The 17,574-nt window shown below is 35.8% G+C and overlaps 1 protein-coding gene across 1 annotated transcript in view; it reads right to left on the minus strand.

The window, feature by feature from the left end:
* Window positions 1-17,574, minus strand: part of NRK (Nik related kinase) — a 163,569-nt gene that overhangs the window by 79,828 nt on the left and 66,167 nt on the right. Inside the window, exons 3-4 of the mRNA XM_060138161.1 lie at window positions 7,243-7,299; window positions 5,852-5,923 (exon numbers count right to left, since the gene is read on the minus strand). Of these exons, the coding sequence (XP_059994144.1) occupies window positions 5,852-5,923; window positions 7,243-7,299 (129 nt within the window). The remainder of the gene's footprint in view (window positions 1-5,851; window positions 5,924-7,242; window positions 7,300-17,574) is intronic.

Consider the following 17,574-nt stretch of genomic DNA (forward strand, 5'->3'; position numbering starts at 1 on the left):
GGTCGTATGGTAGTTTTATTTTTAGTTTTTTAAGGAAACTCCATACTGTTCTCCACAGTGGCTGTATCAATTTACATTCCCACCAACAGTGCAAGAGGGATTCCACACCCTCTCCAGCATTTATTGTTTGTAGATATTTTGATGATGGCCATTCTGACTGGTGTGAGGTGATACTTCACCGAAGTTTTGATTTGCATTTCTCTAATGATTAGTGATGTTGAGCATCCTTTCATGTGTTTGTTGGCAATCTGTATATCTTATTTGGAGAAATGACTTTTAGGTCTCCTGCCCGTTTTTGGATTGGGTTGTTTGTTTTTTCGATATTGAGCTACATGAGCTGTTTATATAATTTGGAGATTAATCCTTTGTCCATTGATTCATTTGCAAATATTTTCTCCAATTCTGAGGGTTGTCTTTTCGTCTTCTTTATGGTTTCCTTTGCTGTGCAAAAGCTTTGAAGTTTCATTAGGTCCCATTTGTTTATTTTTGTTTTTATTTCCTTTACTCTAGGAGGTGGGTCAAAAAGGATCTTGCTGTGATTTATGTCATAGAGTGTTCTGCCTATGTTTTCCTCTAAGTGTTTGAGAGTGTCGGCCTTACATTAGGTCTTTATTCCATTGTGAGTTTATTTTTGTGTATAGTGTTAGGGAGTGTTCTAATTTCATTCTTTTACATGTAGCTGTCCAGTTCTCCCAGCACCACTTATTGAAGAGGCTGCCTTTTCTCCACTGTATATTATTGCCTCCTTTATCAAAGATAAGGTGACCATATGTGCGTGGGTTTATCTCTGGGGTTTCTATCCTGTTCCATTGATCTATTTTTCTGTTTTTGTGCCAGTACCATACTGTCTTGATTACTGTAGCTTTGTAGTATAGTCTTATGTCAGGGAGCCTAATTCCTCCAGCTCCATTTTTCTTTCTCAAGATTATTTTGGCTATTTGGGCTCATTTTGGTTTCCATACAAATTGTGAAAATTTTTGTTGTAGTTCCGTGAAAAATGCCATTGGTAGTTGGATAGGGATAGCACTGAATCTGTAGATTGCTTTGGGTAGTATAGTCATTTTCACAATGTTGATTCTTCCAATCCAAGAACTTGGCATATCTCTCCATCTGTTTGTATAATCTTTAATTTCTTTCATCAGTGTCTTATTATTTTCTGCATACAGGTCTTTTGTCTCCTTAGGTAGGTTTATTCCTATATATTTTATTCTTTTTGTTGTAATGGTAAATGGGAGTGTTTTCTTAATTTCACTTTCAGATTTTTCATCATTAGTGTATAGGAATGCCAGAGACTTCTGGGCATTACTTTTGTATCCTGCTAGTGTACCAAATTCATTGATTAGCTCTAGTAGTTTTCTGGTAGCATCTTTAGGATTCTCTATGTATAGTACCATGTCATCTGCAAACAGTGACAGCTTTACTTCTTCTTCTCTGATTTGAGTTTCTTTTATTTCTTTTTCTTCTCTGATTTCTGTGGCTAAAACTTCCAAAACTATGTTGAATAATGGTGAGAGTGGGCAACCTTGTCTTGTTCCTGATCTTAGTGGAAATGGTTTCAGTTTTTCACCTTTGAGAACAATGTTGGCTGTGGGCTTGTCATATATGGCCTTTACTATGTTGAGGTAGGTTGCCTCTATGCCTACTTTCTGGAGAGTTTTTATCATAAGTGGGTGTTGAGTTTTGTCGAAAGCTTTTTCTGCATCTATTGAGATGATCATATATTTTTTCTCCTTCAATTTGTTAATATGGTGTATCACATTGATTGATTTGAGTATACTGAAGAATCCTTGCATCCTTGGGATAAACCCCACTTGATCATGGTGTATGATCCTTTTAATGTGTTGTTGGATTTTGTTTGCTAGTATTTTGTTGAGGATTTCTGCATCTGTGTTCAACAGAGATATTGGCCTGTAGTTTGCTTTCTTTCTGAAATCTTTGTCTGGTTTTGGTATCAGACTGATGGTGGCCTCATAGAATGAGTTTGGGAGTGTTCCTCTCTCTGCTATAGTTTGGGTGAGTTTGAGAAGGATAGGTGTTAGATCTTCTGTAAATGTTTGATAGAATTTGCCTGTGAAGCTGTCTGGTCCTGGGCTTTTGCTTGTTGAATATTTTTAATCACAGTCTCAATTTCAGTGCTTGTGATTGGTCTGTTCATATTTTCTATTTCTTTCTGGTTCAGTCTCAGAAGGCTGTGCTTTTCTAAGAATTTGTGCATTTCTTCCAGGTTGCCCATTTCATTGGCATAGAGTTGCTTGTAGTAATCTCTCATGATCCTTTGTATTTCTGCAGTGTCATTTGTTACTTCTCCTTTTTCATTTCTAATTCTGTTGATTTGAGTCTTCTCCCTTTTTTTCTTGATGAGTCTGGCTAATGGTTTATCAATTTTGTTTATTTTCTCAAAGAACTGGCTTTTAGTTTTATTGATCTTTGCTATTGTTTCCTTCATTTCTTTTTCATTTATTTCGATATAATCTTTATGATTTCTTTCCTTATGCTAACTTTTGTATTTTTTTGTTCTTCTTTCTCTAATTGCTTTAGCTGTGCGGTTAGGTTATTTATTTGAGATGTTTCTTGTTTCTTAAGGTAGGATTTTATTGCTATAAACTCCCCTCTTAGAACTGCTTTTGCTGTATCCCGTTGGTTTTGGGTCCTCGTGTTTTCATTGTGATTTGTTTCTAGGTATTTTTTGATTTCCTCTTTGATTTATTCAGTGATCTCTTGGTTATTAAGTGAAGACTTTCAAATTAAAGATACAGTTAAACTCCTGTTCTTAAATCCAGTGAAAAATGATACCTTTGGCTTATTTTGGGCAATGAATTAGAACAGGGCCAACTGACATTAAAAGCAATTAATGTGTGAACTTTTAACTATCTTTAGTTCTCCTCAGCATTTCCCTCAATTACCTTGACTTGAAGACCTGGAGGTAGGGAAAAATGCATCTCTAGAACATTTTTTAGCATTTCCCTAGGCTTTTCCAGTGGATTTATCCATAAACATTCAATTACTATAAAAAAATCTAGACACCTGTATGTCTTTGGGGGAGGGGATGGAGCCGTATTTCTCCAGTTGGAAACCCCAATGACAGTTTCTCTTTGTACTTATTGTGTAATAAAGGCATGAATGAATAAAACAATCACTTGTAGCATGAGAATTATATGGAAGTTCAGGTTCCCGTTTCGTCCCAGCCTCCCAAGGAAGCTTGGTTAATAAGTTTCCTTCGAATCCCCTTAACCTGTTTTCTACAAGGTAAAGATCAATCCTTGTGGCTTTCATTCTTGCCATGTAGGACCCTTAAACGTTCTGCCTCCCTTGTGATGTTGCCCTTCTTTGAAATTGTAACAATATCTGCAATCATAAAGGAATAAACCTCAGAACCTAGCAATTCTTTATGTACAGGGGCACTCTCAGTTCCTAGCAAAGCATCAAGGTTCTGCTGAGAGAAATATGAACTCATAAAGAGTGCAATAAATAAGAATGAGATGATGGTGTGAGGATAAGAACTCAAAGAACAGGTTAAAAAGAAGCACAGGTTAGATTGAGTCGTTTAACTTGTTTGGTAGTTTGATATCAAAGAGCTTCCTTTTCTTTTCTGGGTAAGAAATCTCATGTCCTCAGGCAGGAAGAGGAGAATGGCTCGGCTCTAGGCAGCTCTGTAGTTACATTTAACCGTACTTTTAACCTTGTTATAGGCAGGCCAAATATTCTGGTGCCATTTTACCTATGAGAAACCTGAAGCCTAGAGAGGTAAGACTACTTTTCCAAGTACTTCTTGGCTATTTAGTGGTAGACTTGGCATTTGAACTCATGTTTCTGGACTTCCACTTTATTGCTCTTTCCATAAACTCCTGACTTAATGAGATGTGTGTGCAAGTCACAAACTCTTTACCCCAAAGGATTCAGGGTGATTTAGAGACGCTAACTGGCTGATCACTTATTTTTCTTACTAAAATATATAATCAGAGGATACAAAGTTCCCAACTAGAAAAACTTTTAAGAGTGGGTTTCCCATATAAATGTAAACTCCCCCAAAACCAATAGACCAAGATCAGATATGTTTGGAAAGCATTAGTATGTTTGTCATTCTCAATTAACAGGAAGTTGAGCTTGTGAGAAACACATAAGTACATTATATCTATCAGGCCAAGTGGGTAATTTAAAACTGTCACATATATCCCAGTAATATGATGCTATAGCATTTCCTGGCTCAGGGCCAGTTGATCCCAGAGTGGCCTGAATATCCTGCTTTTTGTCAAGAAGAGGCAGCTCAAGGATGCCAAAACTTGCTTTGAAATTTCACCCAGTTCTAGAATCAAAATGTTTTTCCTTATAAAAAGAATATCAGAGAGGGTTTGAAGATGAACTTTAAATGAATTTATTAACACAAATGTTTGATGAAACCAAAATTGGTGAAACAATTATAATTTTCATACCTTACCTTCCACAGCTTTTTTTTAAAAGAATGTGATCATTTTATTATTATTTTATTTATTTTTTTGGCTGCATTGGTTCTTCGTTGCTGCACACAGGCTTCCTCTAGTTGTGGTGAGCGGGGGCTACTTTTTTTGTGGTACGCGGGCTTCTCATTGCGGTGGCTTCTCTTGTTGTGGAGCACGGGCTGTAGGAATGCGAGCTTCAGTAGTTATGGCACGTGGGCTCAGTAGTTGTGGCCCGAGGGCTCTAGAGCGCAGGCTCAGTAGTTGTGGCACACGGGCTTAGTTGCTCCACGGCATGTGGGATCCTCCTAGACCAGGGATCGAACCTGTGTCCCCTGCATTGGCAGGTGGACTCTTAACCACTGCATCACCAGGGAAGTCCCTTTCACAGATTCTTGATCAACCAAAGCATGTTATTAATCAGTACTGCCTGTTACTTTTGGATATGCTTTGTTTCCCAAGATACACTGTAAACAAAACAGGAGCCCAGTACTTACTAAACCAATCATGAAACTCTTTACCAATACCTTCCTAATATAACTAGAATGTTCTTCTGGATGTGATTGTTAATGGAAAAGGTTATTTTAAATGAGCCTGAGAGCATTTATTAAGACACAAAAGGTTGAAAATATTTGACTACTAGATAGTTAACTGCAGGGGAGACAATTAAGAAAAAAATATCAATTATATTGTAAGAGCAAAATTCTACATTTAGGCCCAGAGAATATTTTGATAGATCACCAACATCTACTGAAAAAGAATTTCCTTTGCCAGAGCTTATTCTAGAGCCAGCAAATTATCAGAGTAATAGAGATTGCTTTGTAAAGCAGTTAAAAAGCTTCAAGTAGAAAGCACTTTCACACTCCTTCATGTATTCAAGTACTGTGCCAGATGTCTGAACACTCTTAGGCTGGGTAGCCTGTTGGTTTTCTGTCTGCTACTGGTCTCACACATACAAAAAAGTAGTCATCATTGTGCTCATATATGATGGCAATGTTTCTTAGAATCATAATGGGGGGAAAGCCAGTCAGTCCGGAATACCATGTAAAAGGTGTAAAAAGGACCTTGCCAAGGCCAATTTTAGGCAAAATTCACTCTTGTTCGCATCATCTCTTTTGTTATTACTCAGCTAAAGGGCATAGAGCACTGTGAATTTACTCAGTCCTTCATCTGCAGTCAACACTTACCTGTTCAGGGAACCATTTCTTCTAGGCCCTGCTTTCTGATAGATGCTAGTGTTCACATATAATGAATGAAACTATGTGAATATGTTAAAAACATAAATATGTTATCACTTTTAGGCAAGAAAATTTTAGTGGTGGCCTTCTAAAGATAATGATACAACACAAAGGGACTTGTTTAACTTGAAAATTAAAGGAAAGACGGCTTGCGGGCTAATGAAGACTTTCAGTACTTACACTGTATCTCCACCCGACAGACTTTTGATATTTATTCACTCTCACTCGCCTCCCTATTTCAGGTAAAGGGGTCTGCAAAACCAAGAACAAAATGTTATTAAACCCACTGGTACACTCTGAAAATGATTTATTCTTAAGTGCTTTGTGCTCTTCTAGTACTAAATGGAAGAGTAACATAATATTATTCCTCTCTCAATTTTTACTAATAGTTTTAATAAAAAATCAGATTCTAATATATACAGAAACTTGGCACAAAATTCATAGTAACAAATTTAACTGCCATTAATGGTATATTACAATTTGATATTAGTAAAGTGCTATTTCCCCTAAAAAATAAACAAGGTAATTGACACTATCTATGGGCTGAACATGAGTTTTAACTATTTCAAGTTAGAGTATCTGAAATGTAGATTGTGGGTCAAAGTCTCTCAAGTTAAAAAAAGGAAATAAGTATTTTAGAGAGTCTCACTCAAAAAGCACCAGGCTGATTATTTGGAAGTCATGGTTTATAGGGCAAAATAAATCCACAAAACCTCAAAATTCATTGAAACTCACGTTGGTTTGCAACATTTGACATTTACTGGCAAAACAAAAAGCATGCAACTCTTTAAATAGTTTCAGCAATTCACTTCCTGCACAAATTGGAAAAGAACAGTTTATGGCATTGATAACAACTCAGTCAACATGTACAATTTTTCAGATATAATATTTGAGAATTTTCCTTTAGGGTGTAGTGAAGTGAATATGTTTTGACCTTTGCTATGCTCATGCTAATATTATCTTGAGAAAGTGAGGCACTCATGCTAAAGAAAGAGGACAGAAATCAGGGCTTAACAAATTCTATGACAATATGTTATGAACCACGACACAGCTTTATGAATGTTAGCAGGAACAGTGCCAATTAAACTGCCTATCTTGCGCATCTGTCAGAAAATACATGAAAAATGTGCATCTCAGACAAGTTCTTTTCCTTCTACCTGTCATTGAAAATCTAGTGTCCTCAACTCTCAAAATGAATGGTTGGGGAGGGAAAGAAATAATGATGAAACAGAGGATTAACACAACATTAGAGGAAATCGACTTTTTACTATCCCTGGAAACAGATAATCAACTAGAAATAGACAGGAGTACAGCTATTTTTTCATTTTTACAGAATACTAAAATATATAGCACTTTCATTGTGAATAAAAGTTTTTTATGTGTAAATGTAATAAATAATAAAAATAATATACTAATGATAGAAATAATATTAAATTCTAAATATAATAAATGCAGATTAAGATAATTATATATAACAATGATGGAAAAAACAAATACAATATTTTCTGAGCTGTTTATCACAAGACCATAGTCCACTAAGGGAACAGAATACCGATAGGAGGTAATATTACCTTACGAGCATTCATCACTTTAACAGCTGTAAGTGCACCAGTCTTTTCATGGAGTCCCTGAAACACAGGATAGTAATAAACATCAAATGCTGGCTATATAATCTAGCAATCAAGAAGTAAACAAAGTAAAAAATATTAAAATTAAATAAGGTTAAACATTGTAGCCTATTGTGAAATATAAAATATTATATAGAGATTAACTATAAGGTATTATGTAGAGGACAGAAATATTAAATTATGAACATTTTAAAGAAACCCCAACCATGTCACTCAAAAAATCAAGCAAATTTATGCAGTTTGCTTTTTATGTTTTGATTTGAGTAGTGGACATGATTGGCCATTTGAAGGCATTGCTTTCTTAGTATCTTTAATCTAGGTTTACATGGCACTGAAGCACCCAGATAAAAAGTAAAAATTTCAGACTGGAGATAGGGTAAAAGGAAATGTTTTATTGAACATTTTTCCAACTGATTATGTGGTACTATGCAGACAGATATTTCTATTGAACACCTCTTCACATACTAAAAAAGTTTTTTCCATAATGATCACAGATAAGAGTGATACATAATTAATTCAATGGCCTTTAAACCATTTAGTGTGCCCTCAATCATATGAACCAAAAATATTTATGAACAGGAGTTCTGAAAGATTCTTTCTTATTGAAAACACTCTGAGTTCTAAGTACTTGGACTTAGAAAATGTGAGTACAAGTTACAAGTTTATAATTTTCATAAATGAACACAGAGGTTTGGAACAAGAGTTCTTGTTTTGTGGCTGGTGCCTTTTAAAATATTTCAAGCTGTAGTCATAGAAAAAAATCAGTCTGATATTGATATGAGTAAAGCTTGAACTTGAAACAGAATGCCTTTTATGATAGTTCTCCAGCAGATTTGATTCTTCAGCTGTACTGGGTTAGACAGTATCTCCACAGAATTCAGGTTCACCCATAACCTCATATTGTGACCTTCCTCGAAAATAGGGTCTTTGCAGTTGTTATCAAGTTAAATGAGGTCATACTGGATTACAATGGTCAATGACTAGTATGTTTATAAGAGAAAAGGGAGGGATATTTGCACACACACACACACACACACACACACACACACACAAAGGGAAGATGGTCATATGAAGACAGGAAAAAAGTGGAGTGATGCAGCTATGAGTCAAGAGATGCCAAGGATTGCTGGCAACCACTAGAAGCTAGGAAGAGGGAAGGAAGTATTCTTCCCTAGAGCCTTCAGAGGGAGAATGAATCTGCAGACTTATAGTCTTGAGAACTATAAGAGAATAAATTTCTGTTTAAAGCCACCTAATTTGTGGATTTATTACTGCAACTGTAGTAAACTAATATAGGGGCAAAAAAAGGACTGTCACTAGTCACAGATCTCATGTGAAAAACAGCCACACTTTTTAACTTATAGAATGATCAAATGAGGGATGGTATTTCTGTATAATATTTTAAATATCTTGGGTAACCTGTCAAGTGAGTAACTATGCAAAATATCGAGATTCCTTGATTTCAGGACAGTGATACTTAAATATATTGTTAGTTTGTTGTTAAACCTCTCTTATAAAGCATATGCTTTGAAGTATATGAATACTGTTTTTAGATGATTCCTACAAGTTTTCTCATCAAAATAAAGCCAACTGATCAAAGAAGCTCAAAAGAAAAAGAATCCCACTCTACCATTACTATCAATGTTACATGCTACATGAGTGTCAAAACTCCATTTTATCCACTGATATGTTTGATAGGATTTAATCCCATACATTTAAGGTTACTTCAATCCTATTGATCAAGCCACTGTTTGTAAATGAAGCCATGTGTCAGAAATGGATCAGAAGACTTTCAAGGAAATACAGTAACTCTAGAAACACCAGCACTTTGATTTAACTCCAGTTCATGCCTAAGAACTAGCATTAAACAGCTATACTGGTTAGATTGTTGTAGCACTGATGGGGAATGGCATGGATTGTTGGTTTCACTTTATGCAGTCAGGCCTGTGAGAGTCAGGTCAAGGTGTTTTGTGTTCAGTTGTGTCCTCCAAAAAAATATGCTGAAGTTCTAACCACTGGTACCTGTGGGTGTGACCTTTTCTGAAAATAGAGTCTTTGTAGATGTAATCAAGTTAAGATGAAGTCATACTCAATTAGAGATGGCCCTAAAGCCAATAACTAGTGACCTTATAAGAAGAGGAAAATTTAGACACAGATACCCAGGGAGAATGCCATGTGATGACAGAAGCAAAGATTGGACCAGTGTGTCTACAAGTCAAGGAAAACCAAGGATTGCTGGCAATCGCCCAAAGCTAGAAGAGGCAAGGAAGTCTTCCTCCCTAGTGCCTTCAGAGGGAGAATGGCCCTACAGACACTTTGATTTTGGAATTCTAGCCTCCAGAATTGTGAGGGAATAAATTTCTTTTCTTTTAAGCCATCCGGTTTGTGGTAATTTGTTACAGCAGACCTAGGAAACTAGTACACAAGGCTAGAAGGATAGAAACTAAACAAAGGAATAGGGCTGGACTTGGGATACAGTTCAGAAACTAATGATCAAGGTATAAGGAAATGTCTAGGATCAGGCGAGCAGTTTTGGGTGGAGCATGACAGCTATCAAAGACTAGAATTTTTAAAGGAAAGGAAAATGTTGTAGGTTATTGACTGATCAGAGAAAAGTAATTAACATTTTAGATATTAACCCCTCATCAGATAGATGATTTGTAAATATTTTCTCTCATTCTGTAGGTTGCCTTTTCATTTTGCTGATTGTTTCTTTTGCTGTGCAGAAGATTTTTTGTTTGATGTAGTCCCACTTAAGTTTTTGATTTTGTTGCTTGTGCTTTTGGTGTCATATCCAAAAAATCCTTTCCAAGATCAACGTCAAGAAGATATTCCCCCTATGTTCTCTTCTTAGGAGCTTTACAACTCCAGGTTAAGTCTTTAACCCATTTTGTGTTAATTTTTGTAAGTGGTGTAAGATAGGGGTCCAATTTCATTCTCTTGCATGTGGAAATTTAAATATGTTGGAGAGTCCCACATTTATTTACAGCTCTGGGAGAAAATATATATTAATATTTTAATCTATTTAGCCCCATCATGACGTAGAAAGTATTGTTTTTCTAATTATTCCCATAAACACTTTTTAGTCAAATTTTACTCACATCTGTGTGCACAAATACAACATGTTGGAAACTGGTTCTCACACACCCTTTAGAGGAGTTAAAATGTTTACTCCCTTGATTCTAAGAGGTTTTTGTGAGCCAAAATACTATCCTGTGCAACACAAATATTCGGCTTGTTAGCAAAGGTATTAGCCATATATTGCATTATTTGATCTATGGTTAGTAAACCACAAAAGTTTTTAAAGTCTGGAATACACAGCCATCATACTCATGTCACATATTAGTGAGATAACTGAATATCTTTAAAAGGTGCCACCAATTGCCATAGAACAGAGAAAATCAACTTGGTTCCATCCTCATTATCTGGGATTTATTCTCTCACTTGAAAACTGCACAAAATTATTTTGACAGACAAGGAATCCTAATGTGGGGTTTTAAAAACATGCTCACTGTGTCTATAGAGGAATTAAACCCCAGATCTTGGAACCATATATGGGGTTAATATGCCTAACCATTATGCAAACTTCCATAGAAGTCTAGAATATCCAGATAATAGATAAATGGAAAACTGCTTCCTGTTAACTTAGTATTTCAGAGACTATCTTTTGTATCTGGACTTTTAGACTATTTTTATTTTAAATAATAATTTCAGACTTAGAGAACAGTTTCAAAGACAGTAAAAGAGTGTTCCTGTATATCCTTCACCCAGCTTCTTTTAATGTTAACATCTTATATGACCATGGCACAATTGTCAAAACTAAGAAATTAATATTGGTCTAATACTCTTAACTGCATTATAGTATTTATTAGGATTTCCTCAGTTTTTACACTAAAGTCCTTTTTGTAGGACTTGCATTGGGAACCTGCATTCCATTTAGCTGTCATATCTCCTTAGGCTCTTGCAATCTGTGACAGTTCCTTAGTCTACTTTTCTATTTTTCATGAACTTGAGACTTTTCAGGAATACTCGTCAAGTATTCTATAGAATGTCCCTCACTTTGGGTTTGTCTGATGCTTTCTCATGATTAGACTGAGGTCATGGGTTTGAGGAAAGAACACCACAGAGATGAAGTGCCTTTCTCATTACATCATGTCAGGGGTACATGGTATAACCATGACTTATCACTGGTGAAGTTAACCTAGATCACTTGGTTTAAGTGATGTCTGCCAGGTTTCTTTACTGTAAAGTTACTATTTGCCCCTTTCATACTCTATTCACTCTATCAATCAGAAGTGATTGATGTTGCTTTTGAAGAGGGATAACACTATTCTTGAGCATTTATCTAAAGAACGTAGAAGTCATCTTGAGATAAACAATATTTGTTCAGTGGTGCCATCTTGTGGTTCACTGACTACATAGAAGCTGTTTTGTGATCTTAGCTGAAGGTCATGTTGTCATAAACAGATTGTCTCCCAAATGAGATGTTGAACCAGCACCAGCAAATTCAATTTCTAGAATGTGCCTTTTATCAATTACAATGTATGTTTTATGGAAATTTAAACACCATTTGTTGAAAACACACATAGAGAACGCTAAGAAAGGAGTTTGGCTTTGAATTCTAGATTGAATGTTAGATAATCTCACATTTCCCACTGGTCTTAGTGACTATTATACAGGAAAATCACAAGGAAAACCTTAAACTATAAATGTGGGTTTTTTGGGTCTGATTTTCCTACCATCAGTAATTCCAATAATATCATGCAGGAGGTACTAACTGCACTGGATTAGCAATGCTCCCTTAAATAGAGTTTGTGTGCAAAGAATGACCTTTTAATTCTCAAGCATCACAGAGCAAGAAGAATATTTTCCTAGCTCTCATTCCTACCATAAGAAAAGAAGCCCTCTCATATTTTTAAATTAATTTTTATTGGAGTATAGTTGCTTTACATTGTTGTGTTAGTTTCTGCCGTACAGCAAAGTGAATCAGCTATACGTATACATATATTCCCTCTTTTCTGGATTTCCTTCCCATTTAGGTCACCACACAGCACTGATTAGATTTCCCTGTGCTATACAGTAGGTGCTCATTAGTTATCTATTTTATACATAGTAGTGTATATATGTCAATCCCAAACTCCCAATTCACCCACCCCCCTTTCCCCCCAGTATCCATACATCCATTCTACATCTGTGTCTCTATTTCTGCTTTGCAAATAAGTTCATTGGTATCATTTTTCTAGATTCCATATATAAGCGATATTACACAATATTTCTTTTTCTCCTTCTGACTTACTTCATTCTGTATGACAGTCTCTAGGTCGATACACATCTCTACAAATTGCATAATTTTGTTCCATTTTATGGCTGAGTAATATTCCACTGTATATATATACCACATCTTCTTTTTTCCATTCTTCTGTTGACATACATTTAGGTTGCTTTCATGTCCTGGCTATTGTAAATAGTGCTGCAATGAACATTGGGGTGGATGTGTCTTTTTGAATTATGGTTTTCTCTGGGTAAATGCCCAGGAGTGGGATTGCTGGGTCATATGATAGTTCTATTTTTAGTTTTTTAAGGAACCTCTATGCTTTTATCCATAGTGGTTGTATCAATTTACATTCCCATCAACACTGCAGGAGGGTTCCCTTTTCTCCACACCCTTTCCAGCATTTATTGTTTGTAGATATTTTGATGGTGGCCATTCTGACCAGTGTCAGGTGATACCTCATTGTAGTTTTGATTTTAATTTCTCTAAAAATTAGCGATGTTGAGCATACTTTCATGTGTTTTTTTGGCCATCTGTATGTCTTCTTTGGAGAAATATCTATTTAGGTCTTCCACCCATTTTTTGATTAGGTTGTTTTTTTCATATTGAGCTGCATGAGCTATTTGTATACTTTGGAAATTAATCCGTGGTCAGTTGGTTTGTTTGCAAATATTTTCTCCAATTCTGAGGGTTGTCTTTTCATCTTGTTTATAGTTTCCTTTGGTGTGCAAAAGTTTTTAAGTTTCATTAGGTCCCATTTGTTTATTTTTGTTTTTATATTCATTACTCTAGGTGGTGGGTCAAAAAAGATCTTGCTGTGATTTATGTCAAAGTGTTCTGCCTATGTTTTCCTCTAAGAGTTTTATATTATCTGGCCTTACATTTAGGTCTTTAATCCATTTTGAGTTTATTTTTGTGTATGGTGTTAGGGAGTGTTCTAATTTTATTCTTTTATGTGTAGCTGTCCAGTGTTCCCAGCATCATTTATTGAAGAGGCTGTCTTTTCTCCATTTTATATTCGTGCCTCCTTTGTGAAAGATAAGGTGACCATATGTACGTGGGTTTATCTCTGGGCTTTCTATCCTGTTCCATTGATCTATCTTTCTGTTTTTGTGCCAGTGCCATACTGTCTTGATTACTGTAGCTTTGTAGGATAGTCTGAAGTCAGGGAGCCTGATTCCTCCAGCTCCATTTTTCTTTCTCAAGATTGCTTTGGCTATTTGGGGTCTTTTGGGTTTCCATACAAATTGTAAAATTTTTTGTTCTAATTTGGTGAAACATGCCCTTGGTAATTTGATAGGGATTGAATTGAATCTGTAGATTGCTTTGTGTAGTATAGTCATTTTCATAATATTGATTCTTCCAATCCAAGAACATGGTATATCTCTCCATCTGTTTGTGTTGTCTTTAATTTCTTTCATCAGTATTTTATAGTTTTCTGAGTACAGATCTTTTGCCTCCTTATGTAGGTTTATTCCTGGGTATTTTATTCTTTTTGTTGCAACAGTAAATGGGATTGTTTCTTTAATATCTCTTTCTGATCTTTCACCGTTAGTATATAGGAATGCAAGAAATTTCTGTGCATTAATTTTGTATCCTGTTATTTTACCAAACTCATTGATGAGCTCTAGTAGCTTTCTGGTGGCATCTTTAGGATGCAAACAGTGACAGTTTTACCCCTTCTTTTCCAATTTGGACTCCTTTTTTTCTTTTTCTTCTCTGATTGCCATGGCTAGGACTTCCAAAACTATGTTGAATAAAAGTGGCGTGAGTGGACATTCTTATCTTGTTCCTGATCTTAGAGGAAATGTTTGCAGTTTTTCATCATTGAAAATGATGTTTCCTGTGGGTTTGTCATATATGGCCTTTATTTCGTTGAGGTAGGTTGCCTCTATGCCCACTTTCTGGAGTGTTTTTATCATAAATGGGTGTTGAATTTTGTTGAAAGATTTTTCTGCATCTATTCAGATGATCATATGGTTTTTATTCTTCAATTTGTTAATATGGTGCATCACATTGATTGATTTGTGTATATTGAAGAATCCTTGCATCCCTGGGATAAATCCCACTTGATCAGGGTGTATGATCCTTTTAATGTGTTGTTGGATTCTGTTTGCTAGTATTTTGTTGAGAATTTTTGCATCTATGTACATCAATGATATTGGCCTGTAATTTTCTTTTTTGGTGATACCTTTTTCTGGTTTCATTATCACCATGATGGTGGTTTTGTAGAATGAGCTCAGGAGTGTTCCTCCCTCTGCAAATTTTTGGAAAAGTTTGAGAAGGATATGTGTTAGCTCTTCTCTAAATGTTTGATAGAATTCACCTGTGAAGCCATCTGGTCCCAGACTTTTGTTTGTTGGAAGATTTTTAATCACAGTTTCAATTTCATTACTTGTGATTGGTCTATTCATATTTTCTATTTCTTCCTGGTTCAGGCTTGGAAGGTTGTACCTTTCTAAGAATTTGTCCATTTCTTTCAGGTTGTCCATTTTTTTGCATATAGTTACTTCTAGTTGTCTCTTATGATCCTTTGTATTTTTGCAGTGTCAGTTTTAACTTCTTCTTTTTCATTTCTAATTTTGTTGATTTGAGTCCTCTCCTTTTTTTCTTGATGAGTCTGGCTAATGGTTTATCAATTTTGTTTATCTTCTCAAAGAACCAGCTTTTAGTTTCATTGAAATTTGCTATTGTTCTTTTCATTTCTGTTTCATTTATTTCTGCTCTGATATTTATAATTTCTTTCCTTCTACTAACTTTGGGTTTTATTTGTTCTTCTTTCTCTAATTGCTTTTGGTGTAAGGTTAGGTTGTTTATTTGAGATTTTTCTTGTTTCTTGAGGTAGGATTATATTGCTATAAACTTCCTTTTTAGAACTGTTTTTGTTGCATCCCATAGGTTTTGTGTTGTCGTGTTTTCATTGTCATTTGTTTCTAAGTAGTTTTTAATTTCCTCTTTGATTTCCTCACTGATCCACTGGTTATTTAGTAGTATATTGTGTAGCCTCCATGTGTTTACGTTTTTTACAGTTTTTTTTTTCTGTAATTGATTTCTAATATCATAGTGTTGTGGTCAGAAAAGATGCTTGATACAATTTCAATTTTCATAGATTTACTGAGGCTTGATTTGTGACCCAAGATGTGATCTATCCTGGAGACTGTTCTGTGTGCACTTGAGAAGAAAGTGTATTCTGCTGCTTTAGGATGGAATGTCCTATTAACATTAATTATGTCTATCTGGTCTAATGTGTCATTTAAGGCTTGTGTTTCCTTATTAATTTTCTGTCTGGATCGTCTGTCCATTGGTGTAAGTGGAGTGTTAAAGTCCCCAACTATTATCGTGTTACTGTCGATTTCCCCTTTTATGGCTGTTAGCATTTGCCTTATGTATGGAGGTGCTCCTATGTTGGGTGCTTAAATATTTACAATTGCTATATCTTCTTCTTGGATTTATCCCTTGATCATTATGTAGTGTCCTTCCTTGTCTCTTGTAATTGTCTTTATCTTAAAGTCTATTTTTCTGATATGAGTATGGCTACTTCAGCTTTCTTTTGATTTCCCTTTGCATGGAATATCTTTTTCTATCCCCTCACTTTCAGTCTGTATGTGTCCCTAGGTCTGAAGTGGGTCTCTTGTAGATAGCATATATATGAGTCTTGTTTTTGTATCCATTCAGCCAATCTGTGCCTTTCGGTTGGAGCCTTTAATCCATTTACATTTAAGGTAATTATCGATATGTATGTTCCTATTACCATTTTCTTAATTGTTTTGGGTTTGTTTTTGTAGGTCTTTTTCTTCTCTTGTGTTTCCCACCTAGAGAAGTTCCTTTAGCATTTGTTGTGGAGCTGGGTTGGTGGTGCTGAATTCTCTTAGCTTTTACTTTTCTGTAACGCTTTTGATTTCTCCATCGAATTTGAATGAGATCCTTGCTGAGTAGAGTAATCTTGGTTGTAGGTTTTTCCCTTTCATCACTTTAAATATATCTTGCCACTCCCTTCTGGCCTGCAGAGTTTCTGCTGAAAAATCTGTTGATAAGCTTATGGTGATTCCCTTGTATATTATTTGTTGCTTTTTCCCTTGCTGCTTTTAATATTTTTTCTTTGTATTTAATTTTTGATAGTTTGATTAATATGTCTCAGCATGTTTCTCCTTGGATTTATCCTGTATGGGACTCTCTGCACTTCCTGGACTTGGGTGACTATTTCCTTTCTCATGTTAGGGAAGTTTTCAAGTATAATCTCTTCAAACCCTTTCTCTTTCTCTTCTTCTGGGACCCGTATAATTCAAATGTTGTTGCATTTAATGTTGTCCCAGAGGTCTCTGAGACTGTGCTCAATTCTTTGCATTCTTTTTTCTTTTTTCTGCTCTGCAGCTGTTATTTCCACCATTCTATCTTCCACCTTACTTATCCATTCTTCTGACTCAGTTATTCTGCTATTGATTCCTTCTATTGTATTTTTCGTTTCAGTTATTGTGTCATTTATCACCGTTTGTTTGTTCTTTAGTTCTTCTAGGTCTTTGTTAAACATTTCTTGTATCTTCTTGATCTGTGCCTCCATTCTATTTCCGAGATCTTGGATCATCTTTACTATCATTACCGTGAATTCCTTTTCAGGTAGCTTGCCTATTTCCTCTTCATTTATTTGGTCTTGTGGGTTTTTTATCTTGCTCCCTCATCTGCAACATATTTTTATATCTTCTCATTTTGTCTAACTTACTGTGTTTGTGTTCTCCTTTCTGCAGGCCACACGGTCATAGTTCCTCTTGCTTCTGGTGTCTGCCCCCAGGTGGGTGAGGTTGATCCAGGGGCTTGCGTAGGCTTCCTGGTGGGAGGGACTGGTGCCTGTGCTCTGGTGGGTGGAACTGAGTCTTGTCCCTCTGATGGGCATGGCAGCTTCAGGTGGTGTGCTTTGGGGGGTCTGTGAGCTTAGTACAAATTTAGGCGGCCTGTCTGCAGATGGGTGGGGCTGTGTTCCTGTCTTGCTGGTTGTTTGGCATGAGTCT

This window comes from Lagenorhynchus albirostris, chromosome X (genome assembly GCF_949774975.1).
Source record: "Lagenorhynchus albirostris chromosome X, mLagAlb1.1, whole genome shotgun sequence".
NCBI classification, from domain to species: Eukaryota; Metazoa; Chordata; class Mammalia; order Artiodactyla; family Delphinidae; genus Lagenorhynchus; species Lagenorhynchus albirostris.